The following is a 23777-nucleotide window of genomic DNA, read 5'->3' on the forward strand; positions in this document are numbered from 1 at the left end:
CTGGCTTTGTGATAGCTTCAGACACCTAGGCATCTGAGAAGGAGAAGAGGTTGCCCCTACCATTCCAGTTAGTAGTCCATATGAACCAGGTCTGTAAAAGAAAAAGGAATTTCTAGAACCAGTAGCCTCTGAGAGATTAGTAAAACCAATATTTCTCTTTTCTTTGCACTTACTCACCCTAATAGTTTGAGCCCATAATTAGAATTGGGCTTTATTAGGCTAATTAGGAGGTAGGAATGATGGCAGGAGGACATGTGGAGATGCATCAGGGTGGTGGGCAGTAAATCTAGGGTTTTAATAGGTTTGTTCCATAATCAGGTGGTCTGAAAGACTGACTGGGTGGCTGGGCCCCCTCCCCTCCCTTCCTTCTATTCCCATCACTCCTTGAAGTGGCCTTCACACTTTGCCGTCCTTGTCCTCGATACTGGCGGCAGCACTGGGATATGGGGGACTCAGGAGGGAGGGAGGAGACCCCACCCGGAGCTTCATTGCCTATGCACGCGCCGTCCAGCCTGGCGGCATGATTACCTTGCTGAGAAATCCGTCCAGGCGCAGGGCTGCTGATAGCAATCATTGATTAAGAGGGTAATTGTCCTGAAAATTCAGATTGATCAGAAGGCAGAAATGATAACTTGTGTAACTGTGTTTAAAGCCACGTCCTGTCAATAGACGAGACTGAGATGTATCGCGCCAAGAGGGGGGCAGAACGGATGGGTGTGTGCAGGCGGGCGGGCGCTGCCATCCTTCTCTCAGGGCTGAGCAGGATGTTTCTTGTCAGTAACCTGGACTATTGGAGATTCAATCACTTTTATCTCCCCCTCTCTCTCAATCCAAATGCCTTTTCATATTAGGAAATTAGAATCGGCCCTGCTCATGCAAGATTTATTAGCTCTGCTGAGCAGTCACACCGAAGAGTAAATGATTTTGCTTTGCTGGAGCTTTTTACACATTAGGACCCAACTTCTTCCCCGCTCTATGCCACGGGCTGCCTGGAGGAGTGGGCTCTAGAACTAGATACTCAGGGAGCGAGCTTTCAGAGTCTGATTTAGGGGGAAAACATCACTGGAATCTGGCTTCATGACCTGACAGAGACCCTGTTGTGTCTGGCTGACTTCCTTCTATCTACTCACCAGACAGGTCCCTTACTGGGGTCTGGGTGGTCCCTCTTAATTGAGGCGTCAAACCCCTGAAGGCATGAGGTTCATCCCTCAGAGTTGGATGACTCGGTGGAGGCTTACCTAAGGGGTGGGCGCTGAGTCTATGCATTGAGTAAAGATTGGCAATAGAGGCAGAGGATGGAGGGGCTGCCATGACTTCTCTTCTCAGAGCCTAGGATTGTCCTCCTGTCTCGCATGGGGCTACAAGGGCTAGAGCATCTCTCTGAACCCCTGGGGAAGTTGTCAAGGAAGTTACCTGGGAGTTTAGAGCATGGAAGCTGGTTAGAGCAAGTTTTAGGGTGTCTGGGCCTGCTGGCTGCCTGTGTCTAGAGGGCTGTAGGGTCGACTGGCTGAGGCTGTCTGATCTGCCAATAATGTGTGCTCTTAGGGAAGGAAGGGGCTGGGATCCATGCTTCTGGAATTCTCCTGTGGCTGTGGGCTTGAAAGCAGTATGGGCCTATGTGCCAGTTGCACCTAGCCTGCCCTGAAGATCAGAGTACCAGTGGGCTAGGTTGGTTGTAGGGAGGACCATTGTCCTTCACTGAGACTGTATCATTCTCTCTCTTACCCATGCCCTTGGGTCACTTGGACTCATGGACAAATGTCAGTTGCTGTCATTCTTTCATCCTCTCTATTGTAGGTGTCTGATATTGGAGGCCTGGTGGAGCAGGTGAGGGTGGAGAGTTCTGATACAGTGCTGAAGGAAGGTTAACAGATTTTCTGGATTTTTTGTGAGAGGGGATAGGATCCCAAGGACTACCCTCTACCCACTTTACTCTTTTACTTGGCCCTATGAAGCTTCCATTTCTCTTGAGCTTTCAAGTTCCTTCCCTAAGCAGAGGGTTTCACCAAATGTGAGGATTGGGGCTGGAAGCGATGGGATCTCTTAGGAATGAGTGGTGGGAGTTGGTAGCAGCCATTTTGATCCAAAAGGAGGGCTGTGTTCTTTACAGATGTAAAGTTTTCTATGTAAGAAATTCTGTACAACTTGCTGTACAATATTCTCATCTGGCATATTCTTTTTTTTTCTCTTCTTTTCTTTTTTTAGAGAGAGAGAGCATGCACAAGCTGGGGAGAAGGGCAGAGAGAGAGAGAGAGAGAGAGAGAGAGAGAGAAAGAATCTTAAGTAGGCTCCATGCTCAGCGTGGAGTCTGATCTAGGGCGCAATCCCATGACTCTGGGATCATGACCTGATCTGAAATCAAGAGTCAGATGCTCAACCAACTGAGCTATCCCAGTGCCCCTCATCTGACATATTCAAATCAGGTTTAAGTCAATAAAGTTTTTAGAATATTAAAAAAAAAAAAAAATCCACTTTGCCCCATTGTGATGGATTGTGAAGGGAGTAGGCTCCCTGAAGAGGGCTTCCCAGGGCAGAGTGCCTCTGCCTCTGCCACTGAGCTAGGCTTGCTGGCTGCATAGAAGTTCTTTGCAGTTAGGAGGGAGGGTCCACCCTTGTTTGGCTTAGTCTTCTGCTAGGGCTAGTGTGGGCAAGAATGGAAGTGCCTTGGCCGTGTGGGCCTGGGAATAGAGAACTCAGAATTCTGATAGACTCCCAGTGGAGTAAGAGACACAGATCGTCACTACAGGGTGATGTAAATGATGTTGCTTTCCAAAGCCCAGAAGAGGGAGTGCCTGAATTCTTCTGGAAGAGCTCAGACAGGCATCCAGAAGTGGGGCCTCAAACTGAGTCTGTGAGGAGGATAGGGAGTACGCTATGGAGACAAGCATGGGTGAGCCTCTGGGCAGAGAGAACAAGGAGAGGAGTCACAGATCAGTTGTGGTAAGGCTAGGGCTGGGACCCAGTGGGATTTATTTTCCCGGGCACACTTCTCCATCATAATTTGATGGTATGGGGCACACCTCAGTTTTAGCAAGCCTGGGTGGTGCCTACTTTCACCAGCTAGCTAGGCTGCTGGGGGCTAAGGGCCTTGGATTGCACCTGCCAGGGCTTTAAGTCAGAGAGATGTACAGGACAGAGCCTTAGGAAATAGACCCCAAGCCCTCCCTCTGCTCTGTTTCCTGTTCTGTTCAGCCTAAAGAGCAAGGCAGGGGACCAGGCTAAGGAACCAGCTCTGAGGAAGCTTTAGGCCAGCTTGCCCCACCCTTGGTAAACCTGTTCCCAGCCCTGCCTGGGCCTAGATCCAGCCCAGCTGCCAGGGGCCCAATTGGTTCCTGAGCCTGGTAGGGAGGCTGGGAGGAGCCCATGAAACCGGGAACTCATTTTCACTGGAATTTGACCTAAAGCAGGATTGGAAGGGAAGAAAAGAATCTGAACAAAAGTGCAGGCAGGAAGGAGCTGTTAACGAGCCTTTCTTTCTCTTCAGGGACGGAGCGGAGCGCATAGCGGGGCGCAGCGGCCCGCTCTCCTCAGCGGCTCTCTGAGGTAGCTGTAGTCTCCGGCCGCTGCCTGCTCTCGCTCGCTCTCCTTTTTTCCCTCTCCTCTTTCTCGGCTCTCTCTATTATGGGGACTTGCTCCAGCTCTTTCTCTCTCTTCTGTCTCTCCTTTTGTTCTCTCTTTGTCTATTTATCACACTGTGAAGGTTGAAAGAGATGTTATTAATCTGGGAGAATGAAGGCAGGATTAGTGGTATGAATCGGATTTTGAGAGGTGTAATGATAGAAAGACTCGCTCGGCTGGCGGCCTGCGTGAGCTTGATAAATGGGGAGCACTCCAGACTGACTCGCGCCTTCCCCGCGCTGTGCGCCCTGCCCGCTGGGGCGTGCCGCGCTCTCAGATCTGCCAGCCGGCCCACCCCGCTCCTACCTGAACCGGAGCAAAAAGCCAAGGGTAAAGCAGACACAAATATCTCCCATCGCACTTGGAGACATCATTGCTTTTAGCACCCTTTTCAAGTAGAGCCCTGTTGAGTTCTCAAAGGACTGTGGGCAGAGGGAGTGGGGACCCAGACTTCTGCCTGCTTCTAGGGCCTGAGAGAGTGGAGCTCCCCTCCTGCCCCTGAAATGGATGTCAGGGGTCAGGGAGAGATAAGACAGTCCCCAAACCAATCAGGTAAGAGAACCAGACCCTGTGTAATATGTAATTAAACAAAGTGCTATAGGGAGAACCATAGTATGAACCATGGAGGTCTGGATGGGACTTAGGGGAGGGAGGAAGAGAAATCAGGAAAGGCTTCCTGAAAGTGGTATCCTGGCAGACAAGTAGGATTTGGAGAGGGTGGAGGAAGGCTAGTGTTTCAGGGGTGAAATAGCATAAGCAAAGGTGTGGAATCAGAAATAAGCTGGACTCTTTCTTGTGGGAAATTCACCTCAGTTCCAGTGAATTTCAGATCAGGAAGAGACCTAAGAAGTCAAGTAATTAAGCCCTTCACTTTCCAAAGAGGAAACAGGCCTGGGGACTAGATTTGCCATTTCCTGAACTGATTTCCTATTTAAGTCCTGTTAGTTGTTCTAAAGGTGCCCCTTCTGTCATCCTGGGATGATACAGTGAGCCTTTCCCTCTTCTGCCTTCTGTAGCTTTGGTCACATCCTTCCAACCTTCATCTTTACCATTAGGAGATCCTGGCTCGAGTTCATTGCTGCTTGGTCTCCAGCCCTTTCCCAGGAGCCCTGGCTCAGGGTCCTCCTCACACCCTACCCCCAGCCCAGTCCACAGTCTGTGTCAGAGTGTTTGTTCCAGCCAGCCCATTGCTGCTTGAGCAGTGAGGAGGGGACCAGGAGGCAGCACACCTATCCCGGGCTCCAGATGCCTCTGGGCCTGAGCACTTTTCTCCTTCATAATGAATGCTGCTGCAGTTCTCACTGATGGCTTTGATACGGTGACTGGGCACTTCCTAGCATCTGTATTCATTTCCCTACAAAGGGCTGTGAGTTCTTGAGGGCAACGTCTACATGTAATTCAGTTGAGTTGCCAGGGTCTGGCAGGCCTTCCCCAAATATGTGAGTCTTCAATGAATGAATGAATGAATGAATGAGTTCAGCTGCTTGTGCAGTTTCTCTCTCTCCTTCCAGAAGAAAATGGCCTTGGTCCTCTATTAGCATTTCCCAGGCCTGACTACCCTTAGGAACAGGGAGGGGTAGGTGTGCAAAGGTGACTTTCGTACAGCACCCTAAGTTCACATTGCCTGACAGTGGTAGACCCTTGTATGGCTTCCCATTGCCTTAGGAAACAATATGAAACCCTTTATTGTGTTCTCTGAGGCCCTACATGGTCTGGCATCTCCTGCCTTCCTCATTAGCCACATCTCATATTTGCCTCCTGTGCTCCAAGGATACCAGCCTTGGCTTGACTCCTTCCAAGTACTGTTGTAGTTTGCCTAAAGGCCTTAGCATGCATCATTTCATTGACCCCAAACCTCTCCCCCTCTTAGTCCATCGGTTTCTGCTTACCTGTCCTCAGGGAACCATTCCCCAACTAGGTCGGGTTCCTCTCTCCTGTCCTGTCCTAACAGCCTACATTTCTTCTTTGAGCCCCTACTATAGGTATAACTTAGTGATTATTTATGTTGCTGTTTATTTAATATCCGCTTTCTCCAATAGACTGTGAAGCTGTCTGAGGACAGTACTGTGTCTGTATTGCTAACGTGTGCATGTGGCCTGGCATGTAATAGGCTGTCAGTATGTTTGTCATGAGTGAGTCAGTATGATTACAAAGCCTGCTCTTCCATCGTACCACATCTAAGTGGAGTAAAGGTGGCTGTGACAAGGGCGGTACGGGGCCAGGATGGTGGGTGTGCCCAGACAGGAGGCTCTTTGGGCCTTGGTTCTAGAGGCTGTAGTGTTTCAGCCTTCCATCTCTTGGCTTTTCTCTTTTCCCTCCAAACATCAGAAAAGAGAAGGGCCTCTTCTGACCCTAACGGCTTTTTTATTCTCTTTCTGGGTGATCTTCCCTGTTCATGTGCCACTCATACACATTTTTAGGACTTTCTTGTCTCAGCTCAGACCTCTGAACTGAGCTCCTGGCACACATATCCACCTTCCCCAGGCACCCCGCCCCGCCACCGCCCCCCTTCGGTGTCCTACTGAAGCCCACCTCAGTCTTCTTGGTGATTTCCCTCCAGACCTGGTTAGGGTTTCTGCCTCAGGGCCTTTCTGGCAGGATCTCAGCCCCCCACTGCATGTGAGTTTATGTGTTTCTTCTTCTAGCTTGGAAGCTCCTTGAAGGCAGTGGCCTAGTCTACTTGATTTGTGTGTCTCTACAACTTAGCACAGAGCTTGGCATGTGGTAGTTGCTCAATAATAAGTGTGTGTTACATGAGCAAGCCAATGAAGATGGAGGGAGGTCTGGGGTGAAGGTTTTGAACAGCCTTTTCATTTTTCCCAGGGAGAAAGAAAGTGAAGGTGTATGTGCTGTGTACAAGCAGGCACATGCTTTCGTGTGTGTGTGGGGTTGGTGGTGTCACATGTTCAATAAAGGATTATATTTTAATTTGGAAAGCACTTTAGAAACTTAAAGTGCTTTGCCTAAGTGCTGACTGCTATTAGTGTCTCCTTTTTATTAGGAAAAAGGACATGATTTTTCTCTTTTATCTTCAGGCCTGTCCAACTTCTGAGAGTCAAACTTAGCAAAATGCCTGCCCCTCACTGAGGACTAGTTACATGCCAAGTTCAAAGCTTTGGACTTGAAACACAAAATTCTGCTTTGCAGACTGGTTCTGACACCCCTGAGGGGATTAGCCCTAACAGCTCAGTATCAGGAAGGGGGGTGGGAGAGACAGGGTCATTTGACATAGTTCAGGCTGCAGTCCCAGGCCCCTCCCATCTCCATATAGGTCTGGGTAGGAGGACATAACAACTTGGACCATTTGGGGGGAAAGGGGAACAACTCCAGTGGTTATCAAAAACCCACTTGTCATGCAATATGAAGGACCAGACTTCAGAGAGAGAACTGGGGAGGAAGGGACCCAGGAACCATTGGGTTTGTTCAGCTCAGGGATTTTAGGACCAAGAGGCAGAGACATCACGGCTGCTGGACCTGGTGATGTTAAGAGCTGCCACCACAGAGGGCTAGGTCAGAGAGAGGGAATATGTGTAGCAGTAGCAAGAAGAATTCTGATCAGGAGACTATGAGGCAGGAATTTGCCTTACGCCTTAAAAGCATTGGCCTTGCTGGTTTGAAGAAAAGGAAACTCCCCTCCCCATGGAGAAGATTTAGTGCTGTAATGACAGGAGGTCTGGAAGGCCCAGCTCAGCCTTGTCATTGGGCCTCTCTGTGTGGTCTCTATCCCAGGCTCTTTCCTGAGCATCCACAAGACAGCACCCTGGTCTCAGTCTGGCCTCTCTTTGCTAGCCCTGGATGCTGAAGGCTCTGCCCATGGCTGAGGCACTGGGAGGTGGGAGCTTTGGCCCATCCTGCTAGTGCCCTGCAGTTCCCAACTCCTACTCGGGCCCTAATCTGGGGAAGCTAGGGCGGGATGGGGTGAGGGGAGTACATTGAGCCTCTGCCTTAACTGAATTTCCATACCTCCTGTTGTTAATTATAGAGATGTAATAATGCGATTAGTGCACGATTAAAAAAAATCCCTGATATGATTACCATGGATTTAATATCACATGATATATCATTATATCGTTATGCAGTGACAGATGTAATTGAAATACACTTATTGGAGCCGGGGGTGGTGTTTCATTCAATCCCCAGCACCCCGGGGAGGAAAGGGCTGGCTAAAAAGAAGCAATGGGAGAGGAAATTGTAATGAAAACAAAGAAAACTCACAAGGTAGCTCTCACCCTGGGCAGCTGGCTGAGACCTTCAACTCTGTGACAGTGCAGGTGGAGCCCCAGAGAGGCCATCCTCTTCTGTGGGGTTTCAGGCAGCATGGCTCAGGAGCTCCTCTTGTCTGGTTCTCACCTCAGAAGCCTTGGTGCCTCCACGTCCCCTCTGACTCAGCAATGAAGCAAGGGCTCTGGATTACTCCACCTGAGAATAGACTCAGGCCCCTCATGAGATCCAACTGACTTGGCAGCTGTCCTCCAAATGTTGTGGACCCTGGACCTGTGGTGCAGCTCCTGCCTTTGCTGTAATGATGGTCCAGTACAGTAGAGGCAGCCGTCCTGTTGTGGGCCGTGAGCAGGAAGACTAAGCACACAGAGACCGTAATTATCCCACTCAAGTTCTGTTGATGGAAAAAGAAGCAGCAGCAGCTCTGGGGACCCTCAAGTGTGTTGGTAGCTGGGGAACACTAATGAACTTGTAGAACTATCCGCTAGGGGTAGAGAGGATGGATTTTGTCACCTGATATGAGTGTCCATCCTTTTGCTGCTATACTTGTGCTGGCCAAGCCGCTGCTGGGCCACAGGAATGGAGGGGGAGCTATCCATAAAGCCAAAGAGCTCAGAAAAAGAGAAGGGGGGCAGAAACCATCTCCTCTTCTCTCCTAAGACAGGCAGCTGAGACCCCAGTTGTAAGGTTGGCTGTGGGGGGATTGCTGGTCTGCTGGGCAAGAATAACAATGATTCTAGAAGGAGACTGGATAGGGTCAACAGGAGTAGTAACTCTGAAAACCAGGCCTTCCTCCTTGGCAAAATGAGACGCAAAGAGATGTTTGGTTTTCCCTTCCCTCAATGGAGACCATTTAGAGAAAAAGCAGATACAGCCCCTCCCCTTAAGAATCTCCCAGCATCGTGGTAACAGTTATGTAAACAAATCTGGTGTTACAGATGCTATTCAGAGTATGGGGTGGGGGGGAGTTAAAAAAGGGATGAGTCAGGGAAATCTTGGGAAAGGAAGGTACTTTGAGTTCGTGGTGAAAGAAGAGTATGTGTTCACTAGGACAAAAAGTGGGAGAAGGCAGAGGGCATTCTAGGCAGGCTGAAGGAACTGCTCAAGTCTTGGAGGCATGAAACAACAATCCCAGGACTCAGGGGGCAGTAAAGAAGAAGGAAGGGAAGCACAGTTGAACCAACATTTCTGATCTACCACAGAGATGGTAATGGCTTTCACTGGGATTTGGGAACCCAAGAGAAGGAGCACTTTGGAGAGGAGATGTTGAAACGGGTTTTTTGTTTTTTGTTTTTTAAGTTTGAGATGAAGTACCTGAGTGAAATCCAGGTGGAAATGTCAGGTAGGCAATAGAGTATATATGTTTGATACTCAAGTAGTGGCAAAGAGTATCAAATCGGAACTTGGAGAGTTGGAAGACAAGGAAGTTGAAAAAGGCACCCAGGGAGAGTGGTTGAGTGTAGACCAAAACAGGAAGCGAAAAGCACCTGAGCGCATGCAGAGGATGGCAATACACAGAAAAGATTGCAGGGAGATTGTGAGGAAAATGGCAGGGCAGAGAGATAAGAAAACTCAAACATAACCAAAGGAGAAGGGTTTCAAAGCTGAAGCAGGCCACAGAGTAGAGGAGACAGCAAGACCCTGAAAGTGTCCCTAGGTGTGGGTGGTGTGGTGAGGACCATAGACTTTAACAGAAGCAGAGCACCGCGGTAAGGCCAGAAACCAGACTGCAAAGGGCTAAGGAGTGATGGGGGAGGTAAGTGGAGCCGAGTGAAGACAAACTTGGGAAGTTTGGTTATTATTAATAGGAGAACAGTCACCCAATGGGGATGTGGAGCGAAGGGAGGGCTTTAAAAATAATAATCTAACACTGTCATAATTTTTAGAGGGCCAGGCATTGTTTTAAACACTTTATTTAAAAAAAAATTTTTTTTAGCATAAGAGACTGTTAAAAACTGAGAACAAACTGAGGGTTGATGGGGGATGGGAGGGAGGGGAGGGTGGGTGATGGGTATTGAGGAGGGCACCTTTTGGGATGAGCACTGGGTGTTGTATGGAAACCAATTTGACAGTAAATTTCATATATTAAAAAATAAAAAAAATTAAAAAATTTAAAAAAAAAAATTTTTTTTTAATGCTTTATTTATTTTTGAGAGACCGAGCACGAGTCGGGGAGGGGCAGAGAGAGAAAGAGACACACAGAATCCTAAACAGGCTCCAGGCTCTGAGCTGTCCGCAGAGAGACCCTGATGTGGGGTTCGAACTCAGGAACAATGAGATCATGACCTAGGCTGAAGTCGGACACGCAACCAACTGAGCCACCCAGGCACCCCTGTTTTAAACGCTTTACACATAATAATTCATTTAACACTCATATCAACTCTCTTCAGTAGGAACTGTTACCTCTATTTTACAAAGAGGAACCTGAGACATAAGAAGTTGTGTGAAGTTGATAGAGAGTCAAGCATTTGCTAGAATGCTAGTGGAAAGGAACCTGCAGAGAGGGGGAGGTTAAGAATTTAGAAAGAAAGGGGGTCCCAGATGGAGCAGAACTAAGCAGGTGGAAAGGCGAGGTGTAAAGCACAGGTACAGTATTGGTCTTAGACAAGAAGTGAGGTGTCCCTTCTGTTAGAACAACATTGGCAGAGGAGCAGGCGGGGAAGGATACAGATGCATGTGTAGATGAGGGGCATGTAGTTGAAAGAATTCTGTGCCACAGCTTTATTATCTTTATGAAAGAGAAGAGTAGGATTGTTGCATACCACTGAGAATTGCTCAGGTGGTACCCACAGTATCCACTTCCTATGCAGAAGAGTGACTTTCCAGCATCACTCAGCTCAAGCACAGGTGTAGAGGGATGGAGTCATGGTTGGGTTTTTTTCAGGGAAGGTGTAGTAGGGTAAGTGGGCAAGGAGTTGAAGACTGGGGAATGAGTGGTTGAAATGATAGACCCCAGGGCCACAGGCCAGGTAGAGAAAGGATTGAGGCCAGAAGGGGATGGGCAGGCTGAGAAAAGAGCAAGAGTAAAGGGTACAAAAGCTGAAGGATAGGAGGCTGGGGTCAGAGTGGAATGTGTCTTTGTTAAGATTTCTGAGAGAGAGCAGTTCTGGGTGATAATAAGGCCCCGGGTGTGGCCATAGGGATGGATGGCTGAAATAGGTAGAGGAGGAGAAGGTCATTAGAGCACAGGAAGTTGAGAAACTGAAAGGCAAGGTTCATGGGTGGGCTATCCTGTAGATACTGAAATTACCCAGTGTGATGATGACCTGGAATGCAGTCCCAGAGAGAGAGAGGAAGAATAGTCTCCAAGCAGCAAGAAGTTGAAGGTATTGGCAGAGTATATCCAGAAGTGAGTAGGTTTTGGTTTCCTAGTTAGTATTACTACATAATTAATCACCCCAAAATTTAGTGACTTAACAGCAGCTATCTTATTATATCTCATGGTTTCTGTGGGTCAGGAATTCAGGAAGGGCTCAGTAAGGTGTTTCTAGCTCAGCTTCTCTCATTCGTTTGTAGTTAGTCCTTGAAGCTGGCACAGGGTGTGACTGGAATAGCAGCGGCTGGCTGGCTCTTTCTCTGCCTGGTTCAGTGGCTTCTGTTTGTGGTCCCTGCATGGACTAGTTTGGGCTTCCTAGCAAGATGGCTGCCTTGGAACAGTCTGACTACTAACAGAACAGCTCAGGCTCCAGGGAAAGTGTTCCAGTGAATGAGGAGGAAGCTGCCTCAGCGTTTCTGAAATAGCCTTGAAGTCAGACAGCATCACTTCTGCATTACTCTGTTAGTTAGAATAGTCACAAAAGCCTACTCCGTTTCAAAGAGAGGGACATAGACTCCCTCTGTAGATAAGAGGTATATCAAAGTCACATTGTAAGAAGAACATGTGAGATGGGAGATAGTGTTGCAGCCATCACTGAAAAATACAGTCTGCCACAATTGGTGCTAGGCTGAGCCCAGAAAAGGAGAGGGAGCAGCATCCTCAAAGTCAGTGTGCATTTTGGGTGATGGCACCAAGAATATCTGGAGATAATAATGGGAGTGGGTGCTCCTGAGTGACCTCAGGTATACCTGGGGAAAGAACGATCATCCCATTTTGTAGTGTGGGAGACTGAGGCTCAGAGAGCTTTGATAACTCCTCCAAAGTGATAGTGCTAATAACTGGCAGAACTGGGAACGAAATCCGTGTTTGTCTGACTCCTGAGCCTGACCACACTGCCTTCCTCTGAAGCCTGGGCTGCTAGATCTGCCATCCTCATGTTTACCTGTGTCCTTAGTACTTGGTTCACCAGCTATGGAAGTGTTGGCCAATTAAATAAAGAATTAGGTAGTTACGTGTGTCAGGCTTTCTCTCCCCCATCCTTCAGAGTATCACCTTTACAGCTTCATCCATTGGGTGTTTGTGGAAATGGCGGGTGATTTGATTTGGTTGCTCGTCTTGGGAAATGACCCATTGGGTTTAGGTCCACCAGGTGACATGTCACCTACAGGTCTGGTTAAAGGTCTGCTCCTCCCCACCTCATGGGGAAGCTGGATAGGTCTGATGTGCTGGTTCTAGCTTGGAAGATCTGGGTTTTCTGGAAGTTACAGAGCAGTCTGTGCTTCTGTCTGCACTCTGAGCTGGGTTCTAACACCAACCACTGCCCTGCCCACTCAGTAGCCACCCCACCCTCAGGGACCTCGCAGGTAGTGAATGGGTGGGCAGAGACACCCTAGCAGCCATCAATGCCTCTTCCTTCCTTTTTGAAGGATCTGATGCTGCTGCCGATGAGGGCTACTTCATCTATTAAACCCAATACACTTGTCGCAGCTGCTAAGCCCCCGTAAGCCGCCGGGCGCCGTGTTTGTGATGGGACTGACAGTGCATGGAGGAGGCTGATTATACACGATTCCATTTCGCGGGCCCAGCAATGTAATTTCACAGGGCGATCAGCGTTTGCATGTAATAGCAGGCTGTGCTGAGGTGTCAGAATATTAAAGGCGCTAATGGCAAAGCTCCCTGTTACACAGGGGGCCACCCGCCGCGCCTACAGCAGGGCTGCGCGGCAGGCCCGTCGCAGATGGCTGGCCACTAAGCTAATGGGGCAGCAGCCAAGGCGGGCAGAGCCGCGAGAGAGGAGAGCCAGCCGGGAGCAGCTCGGCACCTGCTTCCCCGCGCATGGAAATTACAGCAGCCCAGGGGAAGGGAAGTGTGTGTGCCTTCCTGGCACAGGGCTGCGATGTTGTGGTTTGGTAGACCCGGCATCTTTCACCCCAGCTCCACCTGCTTTGGATAGACTCAGGGGCTCCTCAGTCATCGTTCCATCTGCCCCACTCTTTGGCCAGGAAGCCACAGCTGGGCAGGTGCAGCTGGAGAAGTGGCACCCCAAGAATTTGGAAAGGGACTTGGGCATAGGCTGTTGGTGAGAGCTCTTATGACACATTCCTGCCCCAGCAAAGTCAGAAAGCTTCTGGGTCCTTTACCTCTGCACGCTGCAGGCTGGCAGGAAAGAGGGAGGAAGTGGGGATAGGATGCAGGCGGGAGAAAGGGGATGGACGATAATTAGGCCCCTTGATTGATGCCAGTGTTGCCATTGGAACACAGAGCTGGGAAGCAGCACCTCAAGATATGGCTCTTTCTGTCCTTGTTGGCTGCCCCAGCCACACCCAAGCCCTTGCCTGTGCTCTCACCAAGCTTGCTCCTGCCATTCTCCTTTGTCCTTGCTGTGTCTCCCGCCTGGAATGTTGTCAAACCTAGCGCCCCCCCCCCCCCCACCCCGCTCCAGCCCTCCACTACCACTCTGTCCAGGAAGCTTTCTCCAACCCCACACAGGCCTGCTTGTCTCCATTGTCCCTGTGGGCAACCACAGGGGACAGCCTCCCTGATCCTCCTATTCTAATGGTTCCCTAGGTCCCAGCCTTGACTTCTCAGCCAGAATCTCTGAGACACAGCCCATGTCACCTTGTTCTAAGCTGGGTTCCTGGGCAGGCTCTGTTCAGGTTCATAGAGGGATGTAATCTCCCAGAGGATGTCTGGAAGGAGTCGGGAGTGGAAGGATGTGCCGAGTAACCTGAGGGGGAGTTTGGTGCCTGTGTGGGTATGCACACTTGATGGTTATGTATCTGATGGGGAGGGACTTAAGAAGTGAGTGCTGGGGGTGGTGGGCATGTGCGTACAGACATAGAGGGCCAGCAGGTGTGAGGATCCAGACCACACGTTGGTAGGAACACAGATTGCTGTAGGACCTGTGTTCTCTGGGTGGCTCTGTCTGTTGTCTGTGGCTGAGGGGTACCTTAGATGTAGGAGCCGGAGGGAGCTTGTGGTGCTGTGCCTGTGGGGATTCCTTGAGGCTGGTGGTCACTTCGGAAGGTTCAGCTCTGCAGGGGTGTATGGTAGTGCCTGGGGGAGACATGCCAGGGTTCTCAGCAGGGGCAGCAGGGGGAGAGCCCAGGCTGAAGGAGAGCAGTTTTAATTAACCATTTTTAATATCATTTTGGACTTTGGCTGGTATGTGAAGGCCCCGCTGGAAGCAGCATTTGTAAAAATTAAATCCCTCTTATTAGGAGCTTGGCAGACCCATGTGCACGTGCTGCCCCCCTCCCCCCGCCCGTGCCCCCCTGAGGAAGAACTGGATGAGGCCATGTCACGGCAGCAATTGGTTATCATGCCTTATCTGGGAATAGGAAACTGTGCGCATGACACCCGCGGCCACGCTGGAGACGCCAATTCATCTCGCCCTCGCTCTGACAAGCTAGACTGCCCTTCCTGAAAGGCATCCGTCAGGCGGGACCGGGGCCTCTGCCTTGCCTGCTGCCTCTGTTTTCCTGCCTGGGCTCCAGCTTGCCCTGGTCCAGCCAGGCCCAGCCCGGCCCTGCTGGGCTCTGCCACCCACCGCCCCCTTTCCACATGTCCCAGTCTAGGGAAGATCTTGGGGAGTCATAATTATAATAATAATCTAATCACGGTGACGCGTCAGGGCAAGCGTCTAATGTTATCTGAAGTGGTCTTCCCGCTTAGCTGCGATAAGACTCGGGATGACGTGCAGATAACGTTGAGCTGCCCTGTCCCCAAGCCGTGAGCAGAGCAGAGGGGCCTCAGCAGCCCGCTGCCCGCCCGCCGCTTTAAGCCGGGAAGCGGCAGCACCTGCTAATGCAAGTGTTTAATATTTGATGGGCTGGGATAAAGCAGGATCACCTTCGAATTGAATTGAGTGTCAGCCGAGAATCTATTACTGAAATTCGGGTGTGATTTGACAGCAAAGTAGACGATGTTATTCTTCACTAGTTACTGCAATCTTCTCCCCGACATCACTTAAATATTTTTTTCTTTGCTTGAGTAAACACACATTATCCTTCTTTTTTCCCCCTTCCTTCCCTTTTTCCTTTTTAGAGGGGAAAAAAAACCCATCCAGCTCGCCTTCTCCAGGCTGATAGGGTAGATTGTTATTTCTTTATTTGTCCTATTAAATGGAATTTCTGATCGTTTAATCCGGCCTTTGTAAGTGATTTTAAAGTACTTGAAAGCCGGCCCGCCACTGGTCTCTGGCCCACTGCGCTCCAGCCATGGCCCTGACCACGCTTAGCAGCTCTTCCAGCTGTGCACCACCCACTGGCTGCTTTCCCTCGCTTCTGCCTGCGTTCCCCCGGCTCTGCCCTGGCTCCAAGCCAGCGTTCTCTCCCCTGTCCTTGTGCCTCACACTCAGCCCCCGATTTGTGGGTTCAGCTGTGGCCTGGGAAAACGTGGGAGGGTTGACTGGGAAGTTGAGTTGTGGCTGGTACCTCCATGTCAAGGAAAATGGCTTTGGGAGGGTGCTGAGGTTGAAGCACCCACAGGGCTGAAGCTTGGTTCCTGCAGCTGAGAAGGAAAGGTACCTGCCCTCTGCCCAGCCCCTTGGCCTTAGCACCGACTCTGTCCAGCCTCCTGACCCCGTGTTGGACCTTCCTCACCATGAGGGGGTCTGTGATGGGATGGGGACCTCTGGGCCCAGGGATTGGTGGGCACACTACAGTGCCTGTCTGACCGTGGCTGCTGTCACCTTAGTTCCATTCCACCAGTGGCTCCACCACCTAGCTTCTGGCAACTCAACCAAGCTACATTCCCAATGACCACATCCCATTTGCTTTCTGCCCCTGGGAGAAGGGCAGCCTAGGGTTCCAGGACTTCAAAGGTGAGGGATGGGTAATGTTTGAAGGGCCATCCAGCTATACAGCCCTCTGATAGAAGCCCAGGACTTTGCTTCCCATCAGAGACTCCCAACCCCCAGTGGGTACCCCCTTGTTGGGCTGAGCAGGAATTAAATTCCCACTGGGTCACTTAATAACATTCTAACCCTTGTAAGTCTCTTCTTTCTGGGCCTCAGTTTCCTCATCTGTGCTATCGAGTCAGATGTGCCTGTAAGGGGCTGTGAGAAAAAGTGCCATCCCTGTTCTACCATGTACCACCCCCCACCACGGAGGTTGGTGCGGCCAGGTGGCGCAGAGTAGGGGACGGAGGGGGGCAATGAAGTGCTAGGGGCCTGAGCAGATCGATGCCCCCAGCACTTCCTTCCCCAACCCCAGGAAAACAATTAAGTACAGATCGATGGGTGGCCGCTTTGAATATGCATAAGTGAGCACTTGACCTTCAGCAGAGATCTGTTCCCCCAACCACACACAGTCTGTCTCTCTCTCTCTCTCTCTCTCTCTGTCTCTCTCTCTCTCTCTCTCTCTTTCTCACACACACACACACACACACACACACACACACACACACAGTCTCTTCATATATTCCCATCACAGCTGCTTGAGACCTTACCCCTCCTCAGTTGAGCCCACACATGGAACCTAGCCTTCCATAACCTGGCCTGCCTCTCAGTCTAAAGCAATTAGACCATGGGCAGGTGGTTGGCCCCCTCTCACTTCAGTGTTCCTATCTGTAGAGTGAAGTTTAGATATGTTAGTCTCCTAGGTCCTTTCTGACACCAGGCTTTATGACCAGCAATACTGTGGGGAGGGGCCCAGCAGAGTGCTGGGTAGTCTGGAAAGGCAGAATCTAATAGGGCTGCCTGGTGAAGGGGGTGCCCTGTTGACAGGATGGTCCTGATAAATTTTTTTCTTTAACGTTTTTTTTTTTTTTGAAGGAGAGAGACAGAGAGTGAGCGGGGGAGGAGCAGACAGAGAGGGAGACACAGAATTTGAAGCAGGCTCCAGGCTCTAAGCTGTCAGCACAGAGCCCGATGTGGGGCTCGAACTCACAAACTGTGAGATCATGACCTGAGCCGAACTCGGACACTTAACTGACTGAGCCACCCAGGTGCCCCAGGATGGTCCTGATAAAGGAGGGTCTTAGTAAATGGGAGCTCTCTAGAGGAGCCTGGCAAGGGGGCACCCAGTGGGGGTTGGGAGTCTCTGATGGGAGATACCTAGGACAAAAGGAGCTCTGAAAGAAGAAGGGGTTTTCTGGTGGGGGTCCTGGAGGAAAGGGGCCTCCATGAGGGGACTCTCATGAAGTGACATGATGAGAGTAAGCCCTTAGTGGGACGATTTGGCTGGAGGGTGGAGGTGGTAAGTATCGGGGACCAGGGCCTCTGTTAACCATTCTTGCCTCCTGTCTTCCAGGCTTACAGCTTCGCCATGGGCTGCTGGCCCAAGAATGGACTTCTAGACATGAACAAGGGCCTCAGCCTGCAACACATAGGCCGGCCCCACAGCGGCATTGGTCAGTCCCTCCACATATACCCCTGGCAGCTCAGTCAGTCCCGTGCCCGCATGCCCCAGTCCCTTGGCACACAGAGGGGTTCTTTGGCTCATTCTGTGCTCTAACGGGGTGCTTTCCATAGCTGGGGGGAGTGGGGAAGGAGGGTGGAGTGAGGGGAGAGTGGAACCAGACCATTGGAAAAAATCTCTCAAAACACTATTCAGGAGGAGACTGGGATCTGGTCTTTGGGTGGGTCACAGGTGTCCTTGGATTCAGGCCGAGATATCCCTGACCCCTCCTGCATCTCTGGTGGGTGATGTCCTCAGAGGGGTGGGCACATGTCAGCTTACCCACCCCCCATGGAGCTAGAGGAGACTGTTTAATATTGTTTCAAGTCTGTGGCTACTAAACTGGGCGATCAATGGGAGTTAAGGAGATGAATTATTTAAACCTCACCAGCTTTTAATTAGTCGGGGTCCTTCTGACCGATGGCTCCGTCCACAGGGTATTGACTCCCCCGCAGGAGCAGCAGCCTCCATTGAGCACTGCCTGGGTTGGGAGGGGCCACTTGGGGTACCAAGCGTGTGTGCACCCTCAGAGGGATTCCTGCCTGGGAAGGAGCTGGAGTGACTCTGGTTCTAAGCATTGGAGGCTCTGCTTCTGATATATCAGTATGGGTTTGGTGTGTGTGTGTGTGTGTGTGTGTGTGTGTGTGTGTGTGTGTAACAATATATCTGTACATTTTCCTGAGGGCATGTGTCTGTATATGGAAGTAACCATCAGCCTGTGTGTGTATCCACCAGAAAGTCCGTTCATTTCTGTGTATCTGATTTTGTGTGTGTGAGCACACGTCATGCAAATGCTTTCAAGCAGGGTATTTTTTTTTTTAATTTTTTTTTAACGTTTATTTATTTTTGAGACAGAGAGAGACAAAGCATGAACGGGGGAGGGTCAGAGAGAGGGAGACACAGAATCTGAAACAGGCTCCAGGCTCTGAGCTGTCAGCACAGAGCCCGACGCGGGGCTCGAACTCACAGACCGCGAGATCATGACCTGAGCCGAAGTCGGCCGCTTAACCGACTGAGCCACCCAGGCGCCCCTCAAGCAGGGTATTTGACAAGCATAGGCTTTGTTCCAAGTGGGGAGGAGTGGCGGGGGATGGGGGGGTATTCCTGGGAGGTGCTATGACATTATCATAACCTGTGTACCTTTGGGGAGCTATGGTGGTGGAGGGGACTGGCAAGGTATACCAAAAGGACCCAGTCACCTGTTACAGACTAGCCCTTCATCCTTTCCACGGACATCACTGGTGCCTAGTGGGTGCTGGGCATGCTGAGTGGAAGTGCTTGTCCTCAAGGAGGTCATATCCAAGGAGGAGACAGAGATTGAACTGGGTACCCAGAGTACTGAGGGATGTGATAGGAACACTTAGGCTGCCCCAAAGGAGGATTCCCCTGTCCTCAGGTGCCAAAGTGACTTCTACTTCTTTATTTACATCTCACTGACTTCAGGGATACTCCTTATCATTCTTGCTGGGACACCCCAAGGCTCCTGTGGGGTCCTGAGGGAAAGAGGAAGCAGTCAACACACCTAGAGAATTGGGGATTCCCCACAGCAGCTGCTGTTCCCTTCCATAGGAGCTATTCCATACAACCTAGAGAAGACCCCAAACCTAGCAAGGTGATATGCTTGGGAGGCCAGCAGGGAGTTTCCTAAAGAAGAAAACATTTGAGTCAGGAGATCCTTGAAGGATGAATAGGAGTTTTATAGGTAGAAAAATGGGGGAAGGGTTTTCTACTTAGGAGCAACTGTACGTACAAAAGCATAAAAAGGCATGTTGAAAACAAGTTAGACACCTACAAGCAGTTTCCTGTGATTGGAGCAGGAGGGACATTTGGGTTAGGGAACAGCTGGAAAAGAAATGGGGAAATAAGCAGGTCTTGAATGCCAGGTTAAAGGGTTGGCTCTTTCATGAGGTTTTGAGGAGACAGGAGGTTTGTGAGAGAACAGCACTATCAAAGCTCTTACTCAGAATTGATGAGGCAGTATGTGCTGCACAAACTATTTCTTAGTAGATGCTTAGTAAACTCTTTGGGGGGGGTGCTGAATGAACAAGTGAGTAGATGAATCAATGGGATGGGAAAGGGAGGAACCAGGGAATGAGGATCAGTGAGAAGACTTGTGCTGGCCCAGGCAGGGAGGGGCTACAAATAATGGAGTCTGGGTGGTAGGAGAGACCAGTGGGACTGGGTCAGTGGGATTGCCCTGCTTCTGTGGATGTGTTCCAGGGTGTATTTGTGAGAGGAAGAAGTTCCTTCTTCCCACTCTGTTATTACAACTCCTGAGATGTTCCTTCCCTCTTCAGGAAAGAACGTTTTTCTATCTGGTTGGGCCACAGGGGACAGACAGTCCAAAGATACGAGTCATAATGGACTAAGGGCTTTGGAGCCAAAGGAAGTTCTGGTTCTACCAACCAGAGCCCTGTGCCCTTAGACAAGGGATAATGCCAGTGCCTCTCGGGGCTATTGGAGAGGTTCAGTAAAGCTGTCTGTGTAAAGGACTTATGCAGTGCCTGGCCTGGCACACAGTGGGTGCTCAAGGAGCCCCCTCATCTGTGGCCCTGACAATACCAGGGCCTCCCTAGGGTGCCAGGGGTTCCTGGCACAGGGTCTTTGTATCTTTGAATGTAGAGGGCTGCCCTGCCAGCTCCTAGCTGGCTCTGAGGTGTGGGTGAGGGTGCTTGGAGGGGAGGGAGGATGCAGGGCATTAATTGGGCTGGGAGAGGCGGGGAGGGGAGGCGTTGGTTTTAAGCAGTGAGGTTAATGGCCCTCGCGCCAAAGAGACAGCTTTAATGAGCTTCAGCTGGCGGTGCCCCGAGTTACTGTGCGTGCTAAAAGGGTCGCGCTGTAAGAGTTTGATGTGGACTGTTTCCCAGCCCTGGGGTCAAGGGTCAGCTCCTGTCACTGGCCACTCAGGCTGGTCCTCAGTGACATAGTGCTAATTAACTGCGTGAGGAGCTGCCAGCCTGGAGTGGGGAGTGGTATGCATATTGGTGGGGGGGGGGGCAGCATTGGTGATGCTGGGCAAGGGTCCCTCAGAACCCAGAGCTCAGTCATCTCTGGGATGTGTTTGGCTCTCCCACAGTGCTGTGTTGGGGGGAGGGGGGCGGGCAATGTCTCTGTGTGCAAATCGCCAATTTTTCTCTAGCCCTAGAGAGATCTCCTGAGCCTCTTTCTAAGGTACGTGTGGTAGGGAGAGTTTGTTGGACCTACCTGGTGGGGACTCCTGCTGAGTTCTGGGTGGTGGTGGCCCTGAGAGAGCAAGGGGCAGGTATGCTGGAGGGTGACGCAGATGGCCTGGAGCTGTGGGGTAGGCTGTAGGAGGGGAGAGGGCCCACTGGGATGGATGTTTGTGGCTGAGCTATTTGAGGAGGAGCTGTGAGAGCCTCCTGGCAGAGGAGTGACCTGGTCAGAGTTGGGCTTCAATTAGAGCAGACTGAGAGTTTGTACAGGGAGGACTAGCGAGGAGAAACTGCAGAGGGGAAGGTTCAGTAAAGTGCATGGAGGTGATGGTTAATTCAGAGCCAGCAGTAGCCATGGGAATGGAAGTAGAGGACCAGGTCAGTGTATGTTTACTTTGCACCTATTATGTGTCAGGAACTGTGATAGACGTATTGGTGAAGATGACAGGGTGCCTGTCCCCCCACAGAGCTCACAGGTACTGTCGTCAAGACAGATACAGTTGGCCCTGGCAACTAAGGGAGAGGTAGGTTCAGGGATGGAGGCAGTAGAGCTCCAGGCAGAAAGAGGGTGTGGGGGGCTGTCAGCACGGCCTCTTAGTCAGGAGATGGATACTTCCTTCAGGGGTGGTGGATTTGGCCTTGGGAGCCTGGTGAACAGGGTGGTGTGGGGCGGGTTGTGGGCGAAGAGGGACTGCATGTACATAGAAAGGGTCAACAGGGGACTCACATTATTTGGGGGTACTTTTTATTAATATAATTTTCCCACCAGTTTTATGGAAGACAGGCATTATCATTCCCATTTTATAGATTAGGAAGCTGAGACTCAGTTAAGTGACTCACCTGAGGTCACACAGCCAGTTGAATTGGAGAGCCAGGACTCAAACCCGGGTCCATCTGAGTGCAGAGTCTGTGTTCTTACCACTATGTTGAACCAGGAAGCACCTTTTTGGTGTCGGGCTTTGTGCTCTCAACAGAGATGTTGAGGAAGAATACAAGCTCACTTCCATCATTTCCCTCAGTTAATGTGGAACATACAGGCCTTGACAAAGCCTTGGTAGCAGCAGCTGAGGAAGAAAGGAAAGGAGACATTGCCACCCTTTCACCCCTGCTACAGTCGCCATCAGAGCCAGAGCCCAGCAACTCTTGGCTTTTGACCTCCTTCAGACTCTGACAGTTCTTACTCTGATTTGTTTGCTCTCTACTTCATGGACCAGGGGAATCCCACCCATTTTCCAGGGGCCACCTTTTCTGAGAATCTTGCCTGGCCTTCCTAATGTGAATGTACAGAATACACCCTTGGACCTCTCTTCTGGTTTGTTGGGGGTGATGTTCAGGCCCTACATACTTGATCTCCCTAACAGCAGGACCCAGGCCTTCTTCCCTTTTTCCTTTTTGGAAATCTGCACAGGAAATGTCAGTAAAATTTCACCTGTTGTTGGGATATGGAGGCCCCACAGATTGCTGGTTTCAGCTGGCTAGGAGAATAACTGGACCTTCCCTGATGCCTGGCTGGGTGGTCCTGTCTTCCTAGTTCCATAGCCCCTCTGTTCAGGGCCTGAGGAGGGTCCCTGTGAGGCTCATGGTAAAGAGGGATGGCCAGACATCAAGTGGACTCTCAGGAGCTTGTTGCCCAGTAGGGTTTGGCAAAAGAGCTGGGCTGGCAGGTGGCAAGGTGGGGATCTGGCCCAGGGGGGCAGTACTGGCCTGTGGTCTCCCCTGAAGGAGTAGGGTGTCTATCAAGAGTCCAGTCAGAGCGCATTAGCTCTGTGACACGGATCTCATTAGCTCCCGTGAGAGGTGTCACTGCAGGAGAATCGTCGGCTCAGGGAGACGCTTGTACCAAAAGGAAGAAAGGACAGTGACAGCCTTTTCTCTGCCGCCTCTGCCGCCACGCTCCCTGGGCCGCCCGCCCTCCTCCTCGTGGGGGGGGTGGGGGTGCTGGCTAATGAGCTCGTCTACAGTACAGCTTTGCCTTCCCCTCCTTGAAGTTCCCCAGGTCCCTCTGAAGACCTCAGGCCCGGGATTAGCACACACCAAACGCCAGCCCCCCTCTTGCCCAGCAGGGAGTTCCTTCTGATCACCCTGCTCTGCTACCATCAGCAAGGGAAAGGAGGTGGGGCCAAGACAGAGCCACTGTGGCTGGCAGGGAGGGGGCTTTCACCCTTGGAAGGCTCAAGCCCCTCTGCCTCTCTTGACAGAGTGACCATGTCTACTTCTCTGCAGTGGGCTCTTTCTTTCCAGAGTTGTGATCTTATCCTCCCTTTCCCTTTCCCCGTGACATCTACCCAGGCAGTGTCCCCATCCCTATCCAGAATGCTTCTCCCACAGCATGGCAGAATGTGGGGACAGTGGCCAAGGGTTCAGTGGGTAACATTTAGATCTAATTTAAGACTTTCTGGCTGAGCTAGAGGGCTTCAGAATCAGCTAGAGGCCAGTCTGGGCTTCGGATGACCTGAGGGTAGTGAAGTACTGATATAAGTCCCCTGCAGACCTAGTAGCTCTCTCCCTGGCTGTCCCAGAGAGGCAGAGAGGGGTGCTGCATACACACACACACACACACACACACACACACACACACACACCTGCCCACCTGCCCTCTCTGGCCATCTTCAGGGCTGGGACAGGAGGAGTTAGCACAGCTGCTTTATAGAGAGGGGGCCAGAGACAGCTGGAGTATGTGCTTCCTTGGCACTACCCCCACCCCCACCCCCCACTCCTGTCTGGTTCTTTCTGGTACGGCCCAGAGAAAGTGAGCAGATGGGGCATGGATGGCCATGAGAAGGGATGATAACTCTCCAGGCATTGACAGGGGCTCCACTGGCCTGCCTGGAGGTAGTATTTACCTGGAGGGGTACTCACTCCTTCCTTCCTGAGCTGACACTCTAGAGCCCCCAGGACATCTGAGGAATTGGTCCTTGCCAGACACCAGGCTCTAGTCTTCCGTAACAACCACAGATGGAAAAACGGGTAGACGGATGGACAAGTGAACTGATGGATGGAAGGGGGAAGGTTCTGGTGTATGTATGTATATGTTCTGTGTGTGTGATG

General features: G+C 51.0%; 1 protein-coding gene across 9 annotated transcripts in view; it reads left to right on the forward strand.

Moving 5' to 3' along the window:
- The window catches only part of ERI3 (ERI1 exoribonuclease family member 3), a 127460-nt gene that overhangs the window by 83627 nt on the left and 20056 nt on the right, over window positions 1–23777 (forward strand). For 8 of the 9 annotated variants that reach the window (XM_060621893.1, XM_060621891.2, XM_060621890.2 and 5 more), the window contains one exon: window positions 17410–17509. The exons of the other annotated variant lie outside the window; for it this stretch is intronic. In XM_060621893.1, coding sequence (XP_060477876.1) covers window positions 17410–17509 — 100 coding nt within the window. Of the gene's footprint in view, window positions 1–17409; window positions 17510–23777 lie in introns of those variants that run through there. 9 annotated transcript variants of the gene reach the window in all.

This window comes from Panthera onca, chromosome C1 (assembly GCF_046562875.1).
Source record: "Panthera onca isolate mPanOnc1 chromosome C1, mPanOnc1 haplotype 2, whole genome shotgun sequence".
NCBI lineage: Eukaryota > Metazoa > Chordata > Mammalia > Carnivora > Felidae > Panthera > Panthera onca.